The sequence below is a fragment of the Elgaria multicarinata genome, chromosome 16, assembly GCF_023053635.1.
Source record: "Elgaria multicarinata webbii isolate HBS135686 ecotype San Diego chromosome 16, rElgMul1.1.pri, whole genome shotgun sequence".
Classification (NCBI taxonomy): Eukaryota; Metazoa; Chordata; class Lepidosauria; order Squamata; family Anguidae; genus Elgaria; species Elgaria multicarinata.
This window is the reverse complement of record NC_086186.1, coordinates 18,120,816-18,139,382: the sequence shown is the minus strand read 5'-3', so window position 1 is coordinate 18,139,382 and position 18,567 is coordinate 18,120,816. Positions and strand designations below refer to the sequence as shown.

Below are 18,567 nucleotides of genomic sequence, written 5' to 3'. Positions count from 1 at the left end.
GATAAGATCTGAGATGTGGTGTGGTGTGGTGGCTGGCGTGTTGGACTGGGGGAGTCAAGAGATATGGGTTCTAGTCCTCACTTGGCCAGGGACTAGAGTGACTTTGAGCCAGTCACAGACTCTCAGCTCAACCTACCTCAAAGGGTTGTTGTTTTTTATTTTTTTATTTTTTTAAGCATTTTTATGCCGCCATTCAGCCAAAAAAGGCTCTCACGGCGGCTTACAAAAGTATTTCTTGACAGTCCCTGCCCACAGGCTTACAATCTAAAAGATTGTTGTTGCGAGGATAAAATGGAGAGGAGGAGGAGGAGGATGGATGCCACCTTGGGTTCCTTGGAGGAAAAAAAGGCAGGATATAAATGCAATAAAATAAATAAATAAATAAATAAATAAAATGTTTTTTTTAAAAAAATTAGGATGTTTTTAACAATGTATATTATGTTTTAATTGAGTATTATGTATTTTATTGTTTACTGTTGTTCCCCGCCTCGATCAAAATGGAGAGGCGGGCAAGAAATAAAATAATAATAATAATAATAATAATAATAATAATAATAATAATAATAATAATAATATGGCACCCTCCAGGTGTGTTGGACTGCAACTCCCATTATCCCCAGTCAGTGCGCCCGGTGACCTCCCTGACTGGGATGATGGGAGATATAGTCCAAACACATGTGGGGATTGCACCCAGTCTTGTGGTTGCGTCCTTCATTTCCGAAGAACGCAACCGCCATGATGAAATGTAGCCAACCCGGCAGCTTTGACTTGTGCAACTGGGCTGATGCTATGGTGGGGGTGCAGAACCTCAGGACTGGAGGCTGATTCCAGACCTCTGGGAGTCCCAATCCACCCCCTGGGTTTCTCTAAAAGGCCATGCCCCCTCCCCTGGTCCCATCCTCTTTCTCCCACTGCTGGTTGATTTGTGGCTTTTTTCCTGTTTTCCCACCTATAACGCTTCTCCTAAAGCTCACTTACTGGCAGTAAGAGCTTTAAGATAAAATATGCTGAACTTTGGGGGGGTATTCTGACCCTGCCCTTGTTGCCTTTTGACCCCACCCCTTTTGACCTTTGCCCCACCCATAACTGCATTGTAGCCCCCTAGAGCTTCTCCAAATTGGAATTTCACCCTTGGGCTGAAGGAGGTTCTGCAGCCCTGTGTTTCAGCACTTGCAATCCCAGGGCAAAGCTGCCACTTTCATCGGTGCGGCAGACCACGGTGCCTTGTGCTCAGCTCTATCTAGCCCCAGGCAGGATCAGGCCCACCACCATCCAGCTTAAATTGCTTGCCTTTCTCTGGCTTGAGTCACACAAGCCGACAGTTTCCATTTCTCTCGAGGCGTCTTCACACCCAAAGTTTCTGCACAAATCAACGTGTTCGGTGCGAAGCAAGTTTGTTTCCCCTGACGTCTTTCTGTTGGTCTGAACAGATCCAAAAGAATTTCACTTCTGTCCACATGGCGGGGGTGGAGTTGAAAAACATGGGCCAGCAAATCCTGGGCAGCTACCCCGTGCATTTCCATCTGACTGGAGATGTGGATGAGAGAGGAGGCTATCAGCCGCCGTCTTACCTGGACAACCTGGCGATCCATCACTGCTTCTCGAGGTGTGTTGCCATCCATGGAGCCAATGGCCTTTTGGTAGGAGTTTGTTTTGTCCTATCTGTTGATACCAAGATGAATTAGAATGTTAGGAGAGACAATGCAAAGTTTAAACCCATAGCTTTCAGTCAGTGTTCCAAGGAACCCTGGGCGCCCGGAGTTGGCATTGTTGGGCAACTGTCAAGGCCCATACCCCGACAGGGCCCCCACTACCAATCTTTGGATCTTTCTAGCTCTGCTGTTGCTGCCTCTTACCATTTCTGCCTCTTCATTTCCCCTCTCCCAGTGAGCAAGCGTACACCACCCATGAAGGCTTGTTGGAACAGTTCTTTGGGCTTGTTGGATTGACTGAGTCCTTCTGCATTCTTTGTTCCAAAGCAATTGAGTTTATACTTTCAGCTGTAGCGGGCAATGCGATCCTGCAATAATCAGAGCTAGAAACTTGTTTTCTACCAATGTAAACCCAGGGGGAATCCGCACGTCGTTCTGAGATCGCTTCTAAGCGACCCCAGTGCGGCGTGAAAGCGATTGTGTAACTGGCCTTTGGAAGAGCCGACGAAGAGACGTCCTTCCCGCCGCCACCACCCACAGACCTCCTCGCCGACCGGCAAGGAGAGCTCGGCTGAAGAAGGCGGGGTTGAGAGTGGAAGAAGCTCTCCACCCCGCCTTCTTCTCCCGAGCTCTCCGTCCCATCCGGCGAGGAGGTCTGTGGGTGGCGGCGGGAAGGACGTCTCTTCGTCGGCTCTTCCAAAGGCCAGTTACACGATCGCTTTCACGCCGCACTGGGGTCGCTTAGAAGCCATCTCGGAATGACGTGCGGATTCCCCCCAGGATTCTAAAAGTTAATTTAAGTAGAAGAAGAAAGCAAGCCAAGGAATTAATTTTATCACATGCGATTCCACTATATCTCTTTAATGTTTTTTCTTGTTCTCTACTTTAACACTTATATAGCACTTTTTTAAAAAAAAACAATTAAATTTTTATCAGTAGGTTGATTTAGCCCCATGGTGTGCAATCTAGGGGAAATGTAGGCAAAATCCTACTGACAAAATCCTATAGGCAAAATCCTAAAAAGGCTGTAGCATTATTTGAAAATAGTGTAAGCCTGTTCAGACAATATGCTAAGCCATGGTTAGTCCGCTAACCCTTTTGCAGTGAGTAGTTAGTGAGCATGTATAAACTGTGTTTATGTAGCCACCATGGTTAGGAATGGTTCACACAATCCGCTAGTCATGATTCACATAGCATGCTAAACCATAATGTTTAGTTCAAAGTGCGTAACCAACGTGGTTTAGCGTGTTTATTTATTTATTTATTACATTTCTATACCGCCCAATAGCCGAAGCTCTCTGGGTGGTTCACAAAAGTTAAAATCATAATAAAACAACCAACATGTTAAAAGCACAATTACAAAATACAGTATAAAAAGCACAACCAGGATAAAACCACGCAGCAAAATTGATATAAGATTAAAATACAGAGTTAGAACAGTAAAATTTAAATTTAAGTTAAAATTAAGTGTTAAAATACTGAGAGAATAAATACTGTGTTGTCTGAACACAGCCTGTATGTCTGAAAAGTGTGTGTGTTGTGTGTCTGCATTCTATATGGAAAGCTGGAGGTTTAAAGTCAGTGATGGCCAGCGAGACCACATTACGCCAGTCCTTTTACAACTTCATTGGCTGCCAGTCCAGGTCCGGCCCCGATTCAAAGTGCTGATACTAACATTTAAAGCCCTAAACAGCTTGGGGCCAGGTTATTTGAAGGAACGCTACTCCCATATGTACCTGCCCGGACCTTAAGATCATCCACAGGGGTCTTTCTCCATGAGCCCCTGCCAAAGGAAGTGAGGCAGGTGGCTACTAGGAGGAGGGCTTTCTCCGCTGTGGCACCCCGGCTGTGGAACGAGCTCCCCAGAGAGGTCCACCTGGCGCCTACGCTGTATTCCTTCCATCGCCAGCTGAAGACCTTTTTATTCTCTCAGTATTTTAACAACTAATTTTAACTTACATTTAAATTTTACTGTTTTAATTCTGTATTTTAATCTTATATCAACTTCTGCTGCGTGGTTTTATCCTGGTGGTGCTTTTTATACTGTATTTTGTATTTGTGTTTTTAGATGGTTGGTCGTTTTATTATGTTCTTCATGGTTTTAATTTTTGTGAACCGCCCAGAGAGCTTCGGCTATTGGGCGGTATAAAAATGCAATAAATAAATAAATAAATAAATTTTGAAATGCACCTGCTCGTCATGACAGGTCCCATAGCCACACCCCAAGGAGAGTCCAAAAATCCAGGTGGCTGTGTTCACCCACATCCATGAGCCAGTCCTAGCTGTTTTCATCTCCAGGTCTTTTGTAAAGCGAATGGGTCCTTATTTCCCATTCAAGACCAAGATACCCCCAAATTCCTGGCTTTACAGCAATGAGCAATCCTTGTGAGGATTGCAATGAAGCTTAGAGGGAAAAGGGAAGTCACAGGGTAGGTGGGTGTGCAGATGATTTCAGTGTCCCTGCTAAGTGTGTTTTGCTTCTTCCCTGTGAGACCCAGGTCCACTACGCCACTAGTTAAAATACAGAGGTCCGAACAAGGATAATTTTTCAGTCAATTGTGTCAGGTTAAGCAAACCCATAGTGCTTATTTGAAGAGTTTTGGGGGGGAAAGAAAAGCGACCGATTTCTTTCCTGTAGCAATCCAAGTCCCTTCTGGGCTATTAAATCTGAGATGATTTGGGATGGTTCCAAACAGCAAATACATGTTTATATATAGCTCTGAAACACAATAAATGACCTTCGTGCTCTCCAACAATACGTGTTGATGGCTATTCCGTGATGTTCGATCGTGGTTAATTTCAGCGATCGGTCTCTCACGCACCATGAGGATGAAGCAATTTGGACAAAATGCTTTCGGAATGCATCATTCAGGGCCTGTTGCCCAAAAGTGGATGTGTGCGTGCGGTGTGTTGATGGGTACCAAACGAGGAGGGGTCCTAAGTGCAAAGCAAACTTTAACCCAAATAGTTCTTTTAAAAACTAAAACTTAAATGCAAAACGTTTGTTGTCTGAGGTGATCAATAGAGTCTCTGTGGCGATACAGGCTCTGTGGTGGGACATGTGATTTGGGTTAGTATCCCTGCTGAGCTCCAAGATTTACTGGGTGATTTCTGGGTCAGTTGTCTTCTTTCAGCCTAACCTACCTCACAGGAGTGTTGGGAGGAGAAAATGGGTTTAACTGCATGCACATCAGTTGGAAGGGCGGTGGGATGTGTGTGTGTGTGTGCAGAATTACAATTTGAGAGAGAGAGAGATTCTATGCTTGCATTCATTAGTCAGAAAACAGGAAAGTAAATTTGTCTTATGATGATGCCATGCAGGGTCAAACGTTCATGCTAAATATGTGTATGCATGTAATGCAAATCATATGCTTGTGTTCAATGCTTGCATGCATTTTAATGTCTGAATTTTGTTTAAGTAGCAACTGTGCTGCATAGAAATAGGAATTTAATCTTTCCTTCCCAGCTCCAGGATCCATTTTTCTGGTTGAAATACCCACCCACCCTCAAAGCACCAGTTTCTTTGGGGCGAATTCCAGTTTGGGCTAGATTTTATCAGGACCGCAGCATGGGATGGATGGTTAAGCTTCCTTCTTTATGTGGCATAGTCCTGATCTGGGTGGAGTCCTTCCCATAGTTGTTGTTGCATCATCGAGTTTAGACCGTGGCAAGTGAGGTTTTGGCTACATCGGGCGTGTTGAACGCCTTGCAACCCAAGAGCCGAATTTCATTTCAGAGGAGCTCTTGTGGGGAGTGGGTGAGTTGGAGGCTGCATCCCAGTGGTGGGCAAGACCAAAGGTAGAAATGCTGGGGGCAAAAACACCAAAAAAAATATCAGCATATTTTAGCTAAAGGCTCTTCCTGCCAGTAACTGAGCCTTAGAGGAGGTATTTCAGCCTTTTAGAAAGGGGGGGGGGAAAGCTACACAAAAGCAGAAATTACCAAATAATCGTAGTTGGGAGAAAGGGGGTGGCATGAAAAATGGGGTGTGGCCAGGGGAAAGGGGGCATGGCCATCTGCCTCCCCACAGGGCCCCCCAAAATGGCATCAAAACACACACACACCCATTGCCAACTCTTTAAAATACATCATTCAGAGACTAAGGCCACAGCTAGACGGAATATTTATCCTGGGATCATCCAGGGTTCGCCCCTGCCTGAGCACTGGATCCCCTGTGTGTCAACTAGATGAACAGGTTTGACCCCTGGACGATCCAGGGATAAACCTTAGGTCTAGCTATGGCCCAATTTGTGACTGCATGAATTGTCCTTCCTCTCCCCATCCTTGGCTGTGGTGCTGCCGGAAGCAAGTTGCTTCACCCTGTTACATGGTAGGGCTGGTCCTAGCACTCGGAAGCCAAAGCAGGAATAGGGCACTGCTCCTCGTTCCAGCGTTATACAGGCTAAAGGTGGTGGCAGGGGGAGAGAGAAAATGATTCCTACTTCAGTGGAGAGCCTGATCAGGGAGCCAGTGTGGTGTAGTGGTGAGAGTGCTGGACTGGGAGTTGGGAGATCCGGGTTCTAGTCCCCACTGGGCCATGGAAACCCACTGGGTGACTTTGGGCCAGTCACAGCCTCTCAGCCCAACCCACATCACAGGGTTGTTGTTGTGCGGATAAAATGGAGAAGAGGAGGATTATGTATGCCGCCTTGGGGTACTTGGAGGGGAAAAAATGGTGGGATATAAATGCAATAATAAATAAATATAAAATAAACTACCAACAGACAGGGGGAGGGAAGTGAGCAAGATTGAGGGTCGTGAAACCTCATTTCCATTCCCCTAAATATCCTCCCTTTCTGAGCCCAAAGAATTCAACACAGAATGACAGGGGGCTTTTGGTTAGAAAATGAATTCCCACCAAATAATGAAAATTCAGGGAAAGAGCCAGGAGTATAGATAAATAAAGGCACATGAAAAGGTCCTTCAGGCCATCTCCTGGCTGTAGTCTTATCGCTAGAGATGAGAACACGTCTGTGTTTACTACTGTCTCTCATTCTTTTGTGTGTGATTGTTTTAGGTGAAAGATACTGTTGGCTACGACACCCTGGGGCACTGTTTTTTCCTTGAGGACGGGACGGAGCAGCGGAACACGTTTCGTCACAACCTGGGACTCCTCACCAAGGCAGGCACCATCTTGCCGACGGACCGCAATGAAGCCATGTGTCTTGCCATGCGCGAGAACGTCTACAGGGGCTATGTCCCCATACCCAGCACGGACTGCATGTAAGTATCCACAGCTACTAGTGCTGATAGCTATATGCTACCTCTAGTAGCCTATGTACACCAGTTGCTAGGGAACATGGGTGGGAGGGTGCTGCCGCCCTTGTGGCCTGCTTGTAGGTTCCTGGTCAACAGCTGGCTGGCCGTTGTGTGAACAGCATGCTGGATAAGATGAACCCTTCATCTGATTCAGTTGCTAGCATGGAGATCTTCACTCAAGCTGCTCTGCGTGTCCGTTTCTCCCTTGTAGGAAGGGAGCAAGGTCAAACATGTGTTTCATGATGCTGAATATCAGACAAGTGCACATGCCGTCAGAGCAACAACAGTGAAGTTATCTGCTCTAGCAATTGCATGAAGCCCCGAAAGGAGAAAGACCCAGGATGTCCCTTGTTAGAGGGCCAAACTAGACATGAAGCTGAATGCACCTTTGCATTTAATGCGGAGCTTCTTTTTTTAAAAAAAATGCAATTTGCATGAGCCCACGCTCCCCAGGACAAAGACCTGGCAACTCTGCAGAGGTGCATGGAGTGGAGTCCTCTGATGCTGTTTGGGCATGCAAGATCCTTTAACTCACCCTTTCCCAATGTGGGACCCTCGAGATGTTTTGGATGATGACTCCCAGCATTCCTGCCCATTGGCTATGTTCACTGGGGTGGATGGGAGTTGAAGTCCGGCACGTGCAGGGGGCACTAGGGTGGGGAAGTCCGCTTTCATTTATTGATCTGGTCACACTCTTGCTCCTCTTATGGCATGTGCCGTCTGGGAATTTCTGCCCCAGGGCATATGACGCAAAGGTTATGAAGCATTGATGAGTTTTTATCATCAGCGGATGAGATGGCAGGGTGGCTGATGGAGAATTCACACAGGGCTATATATATATAGATTCTGATGTAACCCAGCGCTGTCTTTTTAGGAAGAATCACCTCTGTTCATGCTGAGGGCTTATCAAATTGGCAGTGATGACTTAAGTGTTCATTGTTATGAATGCACTGCAAGTTAGACTTTGAGCCTGTTCTTCAAGTTGAGGTCGTGCCTTCCTTCAGTGGGGTGATCAGAGAACTTCTTAGCATGCTCTTCATGTGACTTCCAAATGCCCAACTGAAGGGTTCTTCAGGGCCAGCTAGTCTTGTGCAAGATAGTGGTCCAGTTCGGATGTATCAGTGGTTCCCAGCAAGCCATCCTCTGCCTTCTGGAGCACAAATCTCTCTTCTTTCCCTTGTTGATGTTAACCATGCGACGAGAATGGCATGTTTCCCCACTTCAAAGCATGGCTTGCAGACCCACTTCAAACCATGCTTCCAGCTTCTGGGTGCTTTGCCGATGTGTTCTCAGACTCAAAAGATTGTAGAGGGCTCATAGTTCCAGTGGCTGAGTCAAAGGACGCAGGTTCAATTCCCAGCTTCTCCAACAGTGGAGGTCGGTGGCTTCAATATCAGTGGGGTGTGAATCCACTCCAGATTTGAGTCAGAACCCTAAAGGAGCTACCCAAGCATCTTGGATAGCTCCTTTAGAGTTCTGACTGGTTGTGACTAAAACCCAGAGTGGATTCACTGTCCCACTGGCACTGGAGCCACCATCCTTCACTGGTCTCCAGAGACAATGTTCTTGGCTACCAAGACTGGAGAAAATCCCTTTTGGAAACCTTGGCCAGGGGTAGCCAGTCAGAACTGAAAAGCCTTCCCTAACCTGATGCCCTCTGGATCTTTTGGATTAGAACTTCCATTATCTCTGGCCATCAGCCATGCCAGATGGGGCTGATGGGAACTGTAGTCCAAATCACCTGAGGAAGAGCAGACTGGACTGGATTGACTTGGTACTAGGCAGCATCTTATGTTTTTGTGAACCGCCCAGAGAGTTTTGGCTATTGGGCGGTATAAAGATGTAATAAATAAATAAATGCAGGCACACCTGTACATTTCTGGTTGCAGTTGCAGTCTGTCGCTGGGCCCATGGACAGCCCCTCTTTGCATCTCCTTGGCTGTGTCTCAGTCATGCCTGTTCATTCTTTGGTTGTCTTTGCCTTGCTCTGCCTTGAGTCCTGGTTGGCTAGGTTGAGAGTCCACAGCTGGCCCAAAGTCACCCAGTGAGCTTCATAGAATCATAGAATCAAAGAATAGCAGAGTTGGAAAGGGCGTACAAGGCCATCGAGTCCAACCCCCTGCTCAATGCAGGAATCCATCCCTGACAGATGGTCGTCCAGCTGCCTCTTGAATGCCTCTAGTGTGGGAGAGCCCACAACCTCCCTAGGTAACTGATTCCATCGTCGTACTGACCAAGTGGTGGCTAGAACCTGGATCTCCCAAGTCCCAGTCCAACACTCTCACCGCTACACAACACTGCCTCTCCGTGTTAATTCATGTGTGTGTGAGAGACCTAAATCTGTTTGGATTTTCCATCATTTGCTGCTTCTGGCACAGCTGTGTCCCAGCTTGACAGATTGTCATCAACTGTCCCAACCATTTCGGGTTCAAGGATTGGCACAGGGAAGAAGGAATGTCAGTTTCTTTTCTAGATTTCTGCTTGTTCAGCAGAGTCCAGCTTTTATGCTAATGGTTCGTTAATTTACAACATGGCCTGCATGAGGTTCCTTGAAATGCTTGACATCACCGAAGGCATCTAACCTGACATAAAAGGTGTCATTTATTGGCTTATGTAAAGTTTTTTTAAAAAAATAAATAAAAAAAATTATAGCAGTAACGTGGCTCAACTCCAAGCGGTGCAGTGCCAAAACATTTTTATTTCTTCCTGCTTGGTGGCTTAAAATAAATCTAAACTTGGTCTCATTTTCTTCCTCATCTTCAGGGCTGTCAGCTCCTTCTGGATTGCTAACCCCAATAATAATCTGATAGAGAATGCAGCTGCCGGTGCTCAGGTAACCTGGTTTTTAAACAGTAAAGGGGGGATATTGTCTTCGGTTCGCTTTTAATAGGAAGCCTTGAGAGCATCTCTGCATTAGAGTCTTGTTCTTTAAACTGGTTCTGTGTCCACCCATGGAACTCTGGGTATTGCAGTTTTTGTCTGGGTGTTGAGAACTTGGCCTATTGCCATGCATTTTGTGTGCAGGGAGTGTCGTAATTTAATTGAAAGCACAGCAAGCTTAATTCAAATGAGATGATCTAAATGTAACAAACACACACACAAGAAAATCAAGCACTTGTGATTCATTCCATTGCCTTTGTACTCGTTGGCCATAAAATTGGAAGTGTAGTGGCCCATATTCCTTCCAAGGACCTGTTCAGATGACACGCTAAGCCATGGTTAGGCTGCTAACCCCTATGCAGCAAATGTGTTAGTGAGCATGTTTAAACTGTGGTTATGTAGCCACCATGGTTAGGAATGGTTCACATGACACACTAAGTCATGGTTCACGCTAAGCCATAATGTTTAGCTGAAAATGCTTAACCACCATGGCTTAACACGTTGTCTGAGCAGGGCCTGGCCTGGTTCAGACGACACACTAAACCATGCTGCTTAACCACAAACTGGTTAATGGAATGCATTAAATTCCCTTAACCATTTTGTGGTTAAGCAGCATGGTTTAGCGTGTTGTCTGAACCAGGCCACTAAGTTGTTTGATAGAATACTGGATGATCTGCTGTTCAAAACAGGGCCAGCGTCAAGGGTAGGCAGGTTGGGCATCTGTCGATGGGACATTCCCTAGCAGGGGCCCCCTGGCAAGATCTCCCTGGACTTGCTCCTTCTCTTCACCACTGCAACCTGCTTGCCTCTCATTCTGGCCCAGACAATGGTGGTGGTGCGAAGGAGGAACCGTAGACACCACTGACAACTTGCTCACTGGATCTCTGTTGAGCAAGCAAGTGGCAGCAATGATGAGAAAGAGGGAAAGGAACAACAGCAGCCAGTGACAATGGTAGTGAGAAGATAGACCCATTGAATTTCTCCCCCTTCTCCATTTCTTTACATCTTCATAAAACGGCAGGAGGAGAAGCTTAACCAAGTCTCACCATTGTACGCAGCAGCGAGTGAGTTGTCCTTGGCTTGATGAGTCACAACCAAACCGGATTCTTCTGCAAGGAAGCCATGGTGGCTCAAACCATAGTTTTGTCATGTAGACCTATCCTCGGGGTGCTTTGAGATGCCCTAATAGTAAAACAAAAATGAATCCAGATGTGCGTAGCAGTGGTTCTTTTTTAAAGGTGTCTTTGAAGCTCAGTTCCGTAATGTTTATCCGCCTCAGCAGGCGGAATGTGGTATAAACAGGATCTGAGGCTCCTTCCACCACATCTGTTTGTTTGTCCTTGTTTTGGTTTTTCCCCAGGATGTTGGAATATGGTATATCTTCCACCGGGTTCCCACTGGACAGTCTAGGGGACAGTATCCAGCTGGGCAGTCTGAACTGACTCCTCTGGGCACATTTTACAACAACAGAGTTCATTCCAACTTTAAGGCATGTACAGACTTTCTATAAATACTAGACATCTATAGTGGTACTTCTGATGGCTTTTTATTTTGGATCAATAGGCGGCTAAGCTCTCCTCTGTCCCCTTCTCTCTTTCCCACCTTCTTTCTCTCCAGCTCCTGGCTCAGGCCACCTTCTCTTCTGCTCGCTCCTCTCTTGGAGTTCTGACTTTGCTTTCCCAACCCTCGCTGATTCCATTTGTCTGCTGTCTTCTCAGGCCTGGTAGAGCAACCATTTATGCACCTTTACAAAGAGGCGGAGAAGGAAATGCATCACCAAAAAAAAAAAAAAAAAGAGGAGGAGGAGGAGCAAACGGGGCAAATATTTGCATGACATTTGCATATGCTAATTTATAGGTAGTGATGGCAATTTAGAAAGGACTATTACATTTAGAAAGGACTATTAAATTGAAATACAAGGCTGTGACCAGGTGAATTGTGTGCCTGTTCACTCCACTGTCCAAATGCTAACTGTTGATGGCAGCCTCCAAATCTCTGCTCTTATTTATTTATTTATTACATTTTTATACCGCCCAATAGCCGAAGCTCTCTGGGCGGTTCACAAAAATTAAAACCATAATAAAACAACCAACAGGTTAAAAGCACAAATACAAAATACAGTATAAAAAGCACAACCAGGATAAAACCACGCAGCAAAAATTGATATAAGATTAAAATACAGAGTTAGAACAGTAAAATTTAAATTTAAGTTAAAATTAAGTGTTAAAATACTGAGAGAATAAAAAGGTCTTCAGCTGGTGATGAAAAGAGTACAGTGTAGGTGCCATGTGGACCTCTCTGGGGAGCTCATTCCACAACCAGGGTGCCACAGTGGAGAAAGCCCTCCTCCTAGTAGCCACCTGCCTCACTTCCTTTGGCAGGGGCTCACGGAGAAGGGCTTTTTGGACTCTCCTTGGGGTGTGGCTATGGGACCTGTCATGACAAGCAGGTGCATTTCAAAATTTATTTATTTATTTATTTATTTATTTATTTATTGCATTTTTATACCGCCCAATAGCCGAAGCTCTCTGGGCGGTTCACAAAAATTAAAACCATGAAGAACATAATAAAACGACCAACCATCTAAAAACACAAATACAAAATACAGTATAAAAAGCACAACCAGGATAAAACCACGCAGCAGAAGTTGATATAAGATTAAAATACAGAATTAAAACAGTAAAATTTAATTTTAAGTTAAAATTAGTTGTTAAAATACTGAGAGAATAAAAAGGTCTTCAGCTGGCGATGGAAGGAATACAGCGTAGGCGCCAGGTGGACCTATCTGGGGAGCTCGCTCCACAGCTGGGGTGCCACAGCAGAGAAAGCCCTCCTCCTAGTAGCCACCTGCCTCACTTCCTTTGGCAGGGGCTCACGGAGAAGGGCCCCTGTAAATGATCTTACGGTCCGGGCAGGTACATATGGGAGGAGGCGTTCCTTCAATTCTTCTGTCTTACGGTTCTTCATTTTTCAACCAGACTTGGATTGGATAACCCTCTAAATAGAGGACTGTCCTCTGCAAAGTAGGACCCTAGCCCTGGAATCTTGGTTAATTAGTCTTGTGCATCTCTTTTCCTGAAACCATCTGCCTGCCCTGCCTTTCTCTAGGACATGAGCAGCTCAGCCAGTGGTGGTGGTAATTTTCCTGTTCTTACCTCTTCTCTGACATCAGGGCAGGGCAGCCAATCTCTGATAGGCATCCCTTAGCATGTTACAGCAGAGATATAGCATTAAGCTTTAGGGAATATTTTGTCTTGCATATGGTGCGGTGTGCATACATGCATGTACAACACAGAGACATGCAAGTGATTCCCAATTAAAAAATTAGTCGTCATCCATTTTGAGGTCCTCTCCATAACTCTGCGGCACCACCACTCTCTCCAATAGTGAATGTGGGAGCTTGAGTGGATATCAGTTCGGGAGTGAAATGGGACCGCCCCCAAAATAAGGTAGTGTTTTCTAAGATTCCTTAGGCCAGCAAGGAACTGTGAGCTTCCAGAACTTACAAAATGTTGAAGGCAGATGAGCTTATAAAGCTAAGAAACGCTAGAATAACTGGATCCAGTGTCTGGAGATGGAACTTCTAGGTTCACATTGAATAGCAAAATCAGGACCTCTTGTCTTTCTGCTATCTTTTTTCCTCACCCCCCCCCCTCCGCACCCATGCCCAGAGAGTCCTGAGCAGGCTCCTGTTCAAAGCTATCTGGATCCGAGAACAGGAGCTTTCCTTTTCGGGTATATTGATACACTGCCACATTCATGAGCTATTAGAAAGCAAATGTAAAACAAAGGCATTCCACCCCCGCTGCCCTTGCACATTTTCCCAGCGACCATTGCAGATACATTCAGCAGCCTCTCATGTCCATCATCTGAGCTGAAACTGTACTGGCAACCTCTAAAAATTGCCCATAGGTGGGCAGCCTCTAGCCTTCCAGATGTTGCAGGACTCCTCGTTGGCCTGATGGGAGTTTTAGTCCAACATGCACTCATGTCCTGTTTGTAACAGGGCTGTGCACTGCCTCGGATCTGAACCCCAAATCCGAAGCAGATCGGGGTGATTTGGACCTACGAATCACTGATCCGAGGTGGTTCGGGCAAAGGCTAAGGTGGCCCGAAGCCGAAACCAATTGGATCCGAAGCTTCGGGCCGCCTTGGCATTTTGGAGCTGGCCCCACCCATCTCCTTACCTGCTGCCTCTGCTGCCGCCGCCATCTTGGTTCTGGTGGCTCCCGGTGCTGCCGCCGGAAATGAAAGGGAGTAGGCCGTGTGATTTTAAGAGATTGTGCGGCCTCTGCTGTTTAGTATCTCTATGGCCATCGTAGTTTGTGACCACAGAGGTACTAAACTGTTTAGTACTGCGCAGCTGGCACCCAGAAAAGTCTGAGTCGCCTCGGGGGTCCTGAATCTCGCCTCGGCTTAGGCACCGAGGCAGGTCGGGCAACCCCCGAGACAGCCCCGAGGTGGATCAGGGCTGCTTCAGGGGCTCTGGATCGGCCTCCGAGGCGGATTGGGGTGGTGGGTGGCTGCTTGTAAGCTTCCTATCGGCATCTAGTTGGTCACTGTGGCAACAGAGAGACAAAGTGGTGAAGTGGTTAGCGTGTTAGATTGGGACTCTGGAAATCTGGGCTCTGGTCCCCATTTGAGCATGAAGCCCACTGGGTGACTTTGGGCCAGTCATTGACTCTCAACCTAACCTACATCACAGGGTTGTTGTGAGGATAAAATGGAGAGGAGGAGGGGCATGTAAGCCACCTTGGGTTCCTGGGAGGAAAAGCGTTTGCTCTGATCTGGTGCAACACTTCTTGCATTTTATGTCAACGTCTGGAGGGCCACAGGTTGTCCACCCCTGACTGGTGGAATGTCCATTGTTTGCAGTGCCAAAACCTCTCGCCATTGAACGTTCACTTCCCTTTGCAAAAATGTTCAGACGTTTTTTCCTTCTTTTTTCTTTACCAAGAGCGGTACAGTTTGCTTGTTCAAAAATAATTGAACTCAGATGGCGAAATATATATATATATATATATATATATATATATATATATGTATAATAATTTTTCCAGGCCGGCTTGTTTATTGGGAAAGGAGTCAAGCCGTCGAAAGCCAGCGCTGAAAATCCCCGAGAATATCTGACGGTGGATCATGCCAGGTGTGTAAACAAAATGTCACCCTGCCATTTGCGGCATGTTTGCTTTAATTTCTTTTTATTGCTTTTAGGGGGAATTTCCAGACTCTTCGGTGCTTCTGCCTCCGGTTTTTGAGGTGGGATGGAGGGCATAGTGCAGTGTGATGCAGCCATTAAAGCAGCCTTCCCCGATGGCTGTATTGACTGGGAATGATGGGAGTGGAAGTCCAATAGATCTGGAGGGCACTGGCTTGGAAAAGGCTGAGTTAGGGCACCATCCTATGCATGTTTAGACAGGGAAAAGGCCTACAACTCCCAGCATGCCCCAGCTATTGGCAAAAGGCCTACTATTGGCATGACCCTATTTGAATAGCCCCCATCCTTATTGGAGGCAGTGTACTTCTCAATGCTGGTTGCTGGAGAACAGGAGTGGGAGGACGCTAATGCACTCATCACCTGTTTGTGGGCTATCCATAAGCTGGACTAGATGGATCTTTGGTCTGATCCAGAAGTGTCATGCTGGATCATACCAAAGGTCCATCTAGTCCAGCACTCTGTTCACACAGTGGCCAACCAGCTGTTGACCAGGTACCAACAAGGCAGGACATGGTGCAACAGCGCCCTCCCATCCATGTTCCCCAGCAACTGGTGTATATAGACTTACTTCCTCAGATACTGGAGGTAGCACATAACCATCAGGGCTAGCAGCTATTGATAGCCTTCTCCTCTAGGAATTTATTCACCCCCCTTTTAAAGCCATCCAAATTGGTGGCCATCACTACGTCTTGTGGTCGTGAATTCCATAGTTTAACTCCTCACTGTGTGAAGAACTCCTTCCTTTTATCTGTCCTGAATCTCCCACCAATCAGCTTCATGGGATGACCCCATTGGGTTCTGGTATTATGGGAGAGGAAGAATGTCCTTGTTCTGTTTCTTGGTTGTGCTAATCTGCAACAGAAAGCTGGGAGTTGGTGTTTATATAATTGACTTTACTCCAATCACTTCATTGTTCAATAAAACAAATGAAAAATCACTCAAGGTAGCGAGAGAATTGGTCTGCATACTTCATGTTCATACCACATCGATTGAGTGTTGGGAACGCTTTGTAAGCATTCTATTGGCAGTCTTTACAATAGCCTTCTAAAGGAGAACAATATTATTATTCCTCATTTATTATCATTCCTCATTTTGCAGATGAGAATGAGATATTAGGTTGAGAGAATAACTCAGCCTGAAAGCTACCAAGGGAGACTTGAACTGTGAACTCTTGGCTTCTGTAGGACACTGCTCCATATACCTAGAGCAGGCACATAATTCAGAGAGTTAAGTCTGAAGCAATTCATGGATTTTTTTCTGATAGAAAACAATGCTCGCCGAGAATTAGTTCTGCCTTGCAATAAACCACTTGACATGCCTTGTACCCGTGGCACTTGGGATGGATGTTAATTCTGCTGAATTTTCTAACAGAAAATTGAGGAGAGACATGATAACATTCTTCAAATACTCGAAAGGTTGTCACACAGAGGAGGGCCAGGATCTCTTCTTGATCATCCCAGACTGCAGGACATGGAATAATGGGCTCAAGTTACAGGAAGTCAGATTCTGGCTAGACATCGGGGAAAACTTCCCAACTGTTAGAGCAGTACGACAATGGAACCAATGACCTAGGGAGGTTGTGGGCTGTGCCACCCTAGAGGCATTCAAGATGCAGCTAGACAACCATCTGTCAGGGATGCTTTAAGGTGGATTCCTGCATTGAGCAGGGGGTTAGATTCAATGGCCTTATAGCCCCCTTCCAATTCTACTATTCTATGATTTGTTCAGATCCTGGATTGGCAGATATATTTCCCAGTTGAATTGGACATATCCTTTTCTGTTAGATGTAATCTCAAGTGATTTCTTGCATGTGCAAATAAGCCATTGGAGGTGTAACTCTGTTGATGAAACTTGTGCAACAAATCGAGCGTTGGGTAGTATCCAATGTTAGTCCTACATGGAGTAGAACCATTGAAATGGATGAGGCTGGGTCTACTCCATGTAGGACTAAAGTTGGATGCTACCCAATGCTTTTTGTTTGATACTAGAGAATCTGTCAAACTTGATTTTGCTGAGGTTGTTTTTGTACCAATTTCCATTTTTTTTAAAAAAAACTCTGCAGAAAAATTCATAGGTATTTTCCTGTGCATATCTTAAAACATATGCACTTTCCCAAATTTAAGCATTTTTCCACGTGTTTTCTCCCCTAAACTAAAGCATTTATGTACTTATTCTGTAATATTCACATTTTGCTTTGCATATTTTAATTGTGCATTGAACTATAAACTTCTGAAAAGTAACAGAAATGCCTATAACCACAATATTCTGTTTCGCGAAGTGCAAATTTGATACGTTGGCATTAACCGAACAAATGTCCCTGCCATCCCTAATTGACACAGACCAGGTGCAGGGAAAGGCAGTGGTGTGTTACGCATGTGTGATCTAGCCAAGGGTTCTGAGCATTTGGGGGAAACACGGACACCTGGCATAGGAGCCAAAGGATCAGGGAACGGAGATGAGCAGAAGAGCTATGTGGCATGGAGGTTTTCCTGGAACAACTTCCAGAAGGATGAACTACCTCCATTCCTTAGGGCTCCCAGAGCGGAGGTTTCTTTATACTGTACGAGTCCAACACTTGCTATTTTTAGCCGCGCAGCACAATGTGCAGTAATATAAACTGAGCTTGCATTTTTGAACGCCTTCCAGCTGGCACTCATGGGGCCAAAAATACTGAAAACGCCATGGCTTCATTTCAGTTCGAGTATTTTGGGAGCTTTTGATTGACGGGGGCCCCCCTGCCTCTAAGTGGGTTTCCCATTCTGCCGGGCTCGTGACGATTGACTCAAATCTTTCCTCCAGGTTCCGCCCGCACCAGGACGCTGACCCCGGAAAGCCACGGGTTCCTGCTGTAATTGATGGCCTGGTTGCTTTCAAAAACAACGACCACGGAGCCTGGGCCAGGGGCGGGGATATTGTCTTCCGCAACTGCGGGTAGGTGCCCTTGAAACAACGCTTCTTGGTTCTGGCATCTGTGCTAAATGGGCTGGTGCTGGTGGAATGTACCATCATACGTCCCTTAAACTTTACACTTTTTTCCGGTATGTGTCTTCCTTCCTAGTTTTGCAGACAACGGGATTGGACTCACTCTAGCTAGGTGAGTTGTCCTTTCTTGATAAAACTCTTTTTTTGGGGGGGGGGGAAACCAGTGTTCTAATTATGGGAGGGGGCGCTGAATGAAACCCACAAGCTTGACCCACTGGTTTCCTCACAGCATTAGCCAAACTGTGTGTGAAGCCTTGGGATGGTGGCGGATTTCATTTCTGTTTGCAAATCATGCGACTGTTTCCTATTTGCAATCCCAAATACAAACGTGAACAGGAAGAAAATTTTTTTTTTGGGGGGGAGAGGGTATTCACAGCCCCATGGGCTGAATGCAGCCCCATGGCGTATTTTGCAGCCCCTGTCAGTCTCTTGCAGCAACACTGCTGGGAGGTGCTCCCTGCCACAGGCCTTGTTTCCCAGCAAAATTGCTGGGAATCCATCGGTCTGGCCAGTTGGACCAGGGTGCAGTTCGCTGTGGGTTCCAGGGGTCTCAGTGGAGTTTTCCAGCCTTGTTCT

At 46.0% G+C, this 18,567-nt stretch overlaps 1 protein-coding gene across 1 annotated transcript in view; it reads left to right on the top strand.

Moving 5' to 3' along the window:
- Positions 1-18,567, top strand: part of LOC134409752 (inactive cell surface hyaluronidase CEMIP2-like) — an 88,336-nt gene that overhangs the window by 14,209 nt on the left and 55,560 nt on the right. Inside the window, exons 7-13 of the mRNA XM_063142652.1 lie at positions 1,431-1,640; positions 6,670-6,875; positions 9,675-9,744; positions 11,152-11,280; positions 14,852-14,937; positions 17,809-17,940; positions 18,068-18,103. Of these exons, the coding sequence (XP_062998722.1) occupies positions 1,431-1,640; positions 6,670-6,875; positions 9,675-9,744; positions 11,152-11,280; positions 14,852-14,937; positions 17,809-17,940; positions 18,068-18,103 (869 nt within the window). The remainder of the gene's footprint in view (positions 1-1,430; positions 1,641-6,669; positions 6,876-9,674; positions 9,745-11,151; positions 11,281-14,851; positions 14,938-17,808; positions 17,941-18,067; positions 18,104-18,567) is intronic.